We start from the raw sequence: 4,457 nt of genomic DNA, 5'->3' as shown, positions 1-4,457 counted from the left end.
AAGTACGTGCGAACGATAATTCCGGTCAACGATAATCGGTTTAATAATAATCGGTTTATTTCTCTATTGGATCGATGATGAAATCATCGCGCGTGTCGTGATTCTCCTCGGATGCAGCAGGTAATTACCTGTGTAATATAAACCTAAGTAGCAAAAGAAGTATACTTGTCAAATTATAGAAAATTAATATACATCTACACAGAAATATATTTATTTAACTATGAACTTGTTTGGTATACAGGAAATTATTCACAATTCCAATTTCACTTGGCAAATGTTGCAGCAAATCATTGTTTCTCTGGAAAAACCGAGGAAAAAACTTATACATAAAAATTGCTACATACATTTTTAATTAAATTAAAGAATTGATATCGATTAAGAGAAAACCTAGACAGTCTATTGAGAATACATTCTGTTAAGTGTTTACTACAAATTTTGTTGACAGAAAATCTACGGATTTGATACAGTATCCGACACAGGATATTTAATACTTACTCTTGCTAGAATGCTAACAAAAATATAGCAAAGTTTGTCAGCAAGACATGAAAATTAAAATCAAGTAGACTTCGATATATTTGTTATATAGTTTGACATAGATCGGCAGCAGAAATAGAGCAGAATCTGCGTTCGATAGATTTCGGTTTCTGCCGCCAATTTGCTGTCACCAAGTTATATCACCAAGCTTTCTCAGCAAAATACAGTTTTAATGCGAACGTAGTTCATACCAATTTGCTTTGTTCAACAATTTTTAATTGAATTTCCTACCAATCTGTTGACATTTACGGACAATTAAATCCCATGTATTATGTACAATATTTCATTCCTATTGATTCGCCATTCAATACTCTATTTGTACAATTCTATTGTTTGTTTAATTTTTATATATAGTATAATTCTAATAAAATAAATTTAATGAACTATTAACTAATAAAGTAACTACGAAGAAAATAATATTTTACGTGATATTAAAAATATTTTTAAATACTTGCACGAGTATCTATATTATTAAAGGTATCACATTTACAAAATATTTCCTGTCGTCAATTTAAAACTCGAGACTTAATAAAGTCAATTTCCATTCTCAGGATGGAAAAAAGTCGTTCCTTCATTATTTACGTGGTGTATAGTATAAGGTTTCGTGACTAACAAGTTATTCGTCATCTTTATTATCTCGGAAAACAGCTTTATCAAAAGTACGTAATATTGTCGGATATATTTTATGCGCTCTTTTTATTGTTTAACGCGAATGTCATGTCATAGAGGCAAAAGTGTGGCTTTGTACGTGCGCAATCTTTGAATAGGAAGTGAATAAAGCACGAGGTTGAAGCACACAAGCGATATGTAAAGCGTGTTATACACGATTTTATTTCGTTTTTATTTTAATGTATTGTATGTATAATGCTTTATCATATTAGTCCATATTTCGTTATGCTTTACTCTTTAATCGGATCAATCGAGCATGATAACGAAATTACATTTAGTTTTTAATCACTTAATTTACTAGTAGTCGAAAATTTCAGAAAAAAAAACGTGATTTTAATTGCCTGAGGACACAAATAGAAGCGCTTCACAACTCTTTCGATTAACGATATTACATGATAAAATTAGCAATAGCATTACAACATTAATGTAAATAATTAGCAATAAAATACTAGAATTAAAGGCGCAATAATTTTTATTACTTTTTCCGCAGAGAATGATAATACATCATGTACTTATTATGACAAAATGCAAGTCAGTGCAGTGTAATGTTTAGAATCAATTGTCTGTTTTTGTCTTGTTGATAAAAAAATAGGGATTTCTCTGAAATTCAATCCATATATATATATATTTTAATTGAAATGGAATTTAATTAAGTTTCCTCCGAGTATCAAATACGCTTCTTAATAGAACATTTTATTCGAGAGACGTTCTGACGAACGTTCTTAGAACATAGGGATACCCTCTGAATGTTCTTTAGAATGTCTCTTGAAGATCTGTGCTATTAGGATAAGTTTTCCTGTAGGATAAGCCTTCTTGGTTTTCCTCTTTATTACTTGCTGGAGTAGCTTTCTCTCTCAAGAAAATAAAGAACTTATTATAGACGCGGAGACTATTACCACAGGATTTCCGCATATGTTCCGTTTGTGTAGAACACACTGCGCGTAGGGATACGCATGAAAGCTGTATGCAGGGTTAAGGATAGTGACGAGCAGGCAGGAAGCGTGCAGAAAAGGTTGACGGGTGTTCTTCCTTTCAACTATGATTGCAGAACGGTTGCGGCAGCGGCAGCGAGCCGATTACGGGGATGCCGAGGGAATGCGAGAATACCGCGAGATGACGTTCTCCATCGCGCTCGTCGTTCACTGACACGATCCCAACCGGATAACGAAGACGATTGGCAGGATGCTGCCGCGCGGGTTGCCGCTGATCGTCCTCTTCCTCGTGCAGCTGCGTCGTCGTGTCATCTGGTGAGCCATCATCATTTGAATCTTCGCCCTATGGAAAATCGCGAAGAATAACAAGACGTGATGTATTCTCATTGTGTTTCACTTGTAACGCATACGTGACATGCAAGGGACGGTTTTGATTTCGGTAGATATGATAAGGAAAGCTTTTTCACATAAATGTGGCATAAATTTATGCCCTTAAATTAAAGAATATGATGCCTAACATAAAATTGCAGTATTAATAATATGTATATATATGTATATATAAATCTAATTTTTTAAATATATATTATTAAAAAGATATAATCTTTTTCTCTTCGGCGAACGTTCATGTAACTAAAAGCATTGTAATGTATTTTAATAAAATTCCATTTTAAAATTCTATGTTTTATCATTAAAATGAGCGTGAATCAGCATGGCACAGCTGAAACCATTATAGATATTTCACTGGTTGGAAAAGTGAATTTTCAACTCGTTTGTTCAATGAATTTTAAACTGTTCGTTCAATACAATAATTTACAGAGTGATTGTAAAATTTAAAATGCAATTTAAATACCTTATTAATAAATTATATTAAAATATCATGATTCTTAATTAAGATTACACACATGTTTAAATGTAGTAAAGAAAATATGTATACATAGAAAAATAGAAATAAAATAAATATAAAAAGAAATTAGATTCAAAGGGAAATAATTAGATACTTGAATTAAGCTTGACGTGCAACATATCCGATTATTCGGGCAATTAGCACTCCAATCAGTCCGCTGTATATGAAGAGAAACAACAAAGCTTCATTTTCCGGGCAAAAGACGAACCTGATAATTTTTTCCAAACAACGCTGCATACAAAAAACGAAGAGTAATCTTCTCCAAACTTATTAATTTTTCCTTAAAGTGAAATATATTATGATCGCGAGTACAATGACCGCTATGGACCAGACCAGATCGACAGTGCTCGAATTGGTTAGTGGAAAAAACTTCTTCAGTCGTTCTATTATTTCCATTTTAGCTATGAATTTCTTCGACGTTCATACATATTAATTTAGATATTTGATTTCTTGGTTATGCGTATTTCTTGCGCCATTGTATCACACGTATATCTACACATACGATATTTATTTGTAGTTTATATAAAAATATAATTTGCTAATTATATGTAAATATTAGACCAACCTTGGATAAATAATTCATCTTTGAGTCAGGACCGTCTTGAATTTTGTTTCACCATCAAATCATGTTTAAAATAAATGAATATCGTAGATGTGAATGTTCGGAGCATACTTCAAAAAGTGAAACTTTTGTTTAAAAAATTGAAATCTGATGGAAATTATAAAATAAATTTTTGGCGCATTTATTGATAAATATTTTTGAAATTCTATAGTACATATGTAAATTTACACTAATGTCATTATAAACGCACATTTAGTATATAATTCTAAATACAGGCCTAAATCTTGCCTCAATATAATAATAATATTAATTATTATTCATGATATTCATATAATAAATATATACATGAATAATTATATATATTTATATTATTGATATAATAATAAATATACATATATAATTATCATATTAATTTATAATACGTTAATTAATTAAAAAATATGTAATATTAAATTCCATTTATATAAGATACTTCCAAAACTATTTCACAGTCAATTTAATATTCGTTTGATAAATTTAACGAGATACTCGTTAATAAAGATATTTTAACGGCTTTAAGTTCTATCGATAGTTTTCGTACTCCACAGGGCTTCTCTAGAGAGCGCCGAGATGTCCGATAGATTGGAGAACGTTACGCAGACAATTTCGAGGATACTCGACGGCTACGATATTCGATTAAGGCCGAACTTTGGCGGTAAGGATCAATCTTTGTATATTTTTTTTAAATTAAGCTTTTTTACAAGTTTACACATATAATGATATGAGATATACATTACTTAATTTTAAGAAAAATTATTTTGTGTATTTAGAATATTAAAAAAACATCTAGAGTAATAAATAATAAAATTATACATAT

At 30.6% G+C, this 4,457-nt stretch overlaps 1 protein-coding gene and 1 long non-coding RNA gene across 2 annotated transcripts in view; one reads left to right on the top strand and one right to left on the bottom strand.

The window, feature by feature from the left end:
- Positions 1–1,643: 1,643 nt before the first annotated feature.
- Positions 1,644–4,457, top strand: part of LOC108747081 (gamma-aminobutyric acid receptor subunit beta-like) — a 7,650-nt gene continuing 4,836 nt past the window's right edge. Inside the window, exons 1-2 of the mRNA XM_018484336.1 lie at positions 1,644–2,450; positions 4,189–4,295. Coding sequence (XP_018339838.1) covers positions 2,386–2,450; positions 4,189–4,295 — 172 coding nt within the window. The 5' untranslated portion in view covers positions 1,644–2,385. The remainder of the gene's footprint in view (positions 2,451–4,188; positions 4,296–4,457) is intronic.
- Positions 2,399–3,684, bottom strand: LOC108747082. Its single transcript, XR_001939216.1, has 3 exons — positions 3,605–3,684; positions 3,134–3,531; positions 2,399–2,478 (listed from the first exon to the last, which is right to left on the bottom strand). It is a non-coding gene; the product is annotated as an uncharacterized LOC108747082 (long non-coding RNA).

Source organism: Trachymyrmex septentrionalis, unplaced genomic scaffold (genome assembly GCF_001594115.1).
Source record: "Trachymyrmex septentrionalis isolate Tsep2-gDNA-1 unplaced genomic scaffold, Tsep1.0 scaffold190, whole genome shotgun sequence".
Lineage (NCBI taxonomy): Eukaryota > Metazoa > Arthropoda > Insecta > Hymenoptera > Formicidae > Trachymyrmex > Trachymyrmex septentrionalis.
This window is presented reverse-complemented; position numbering and strand designations above follow the sequence as displayed.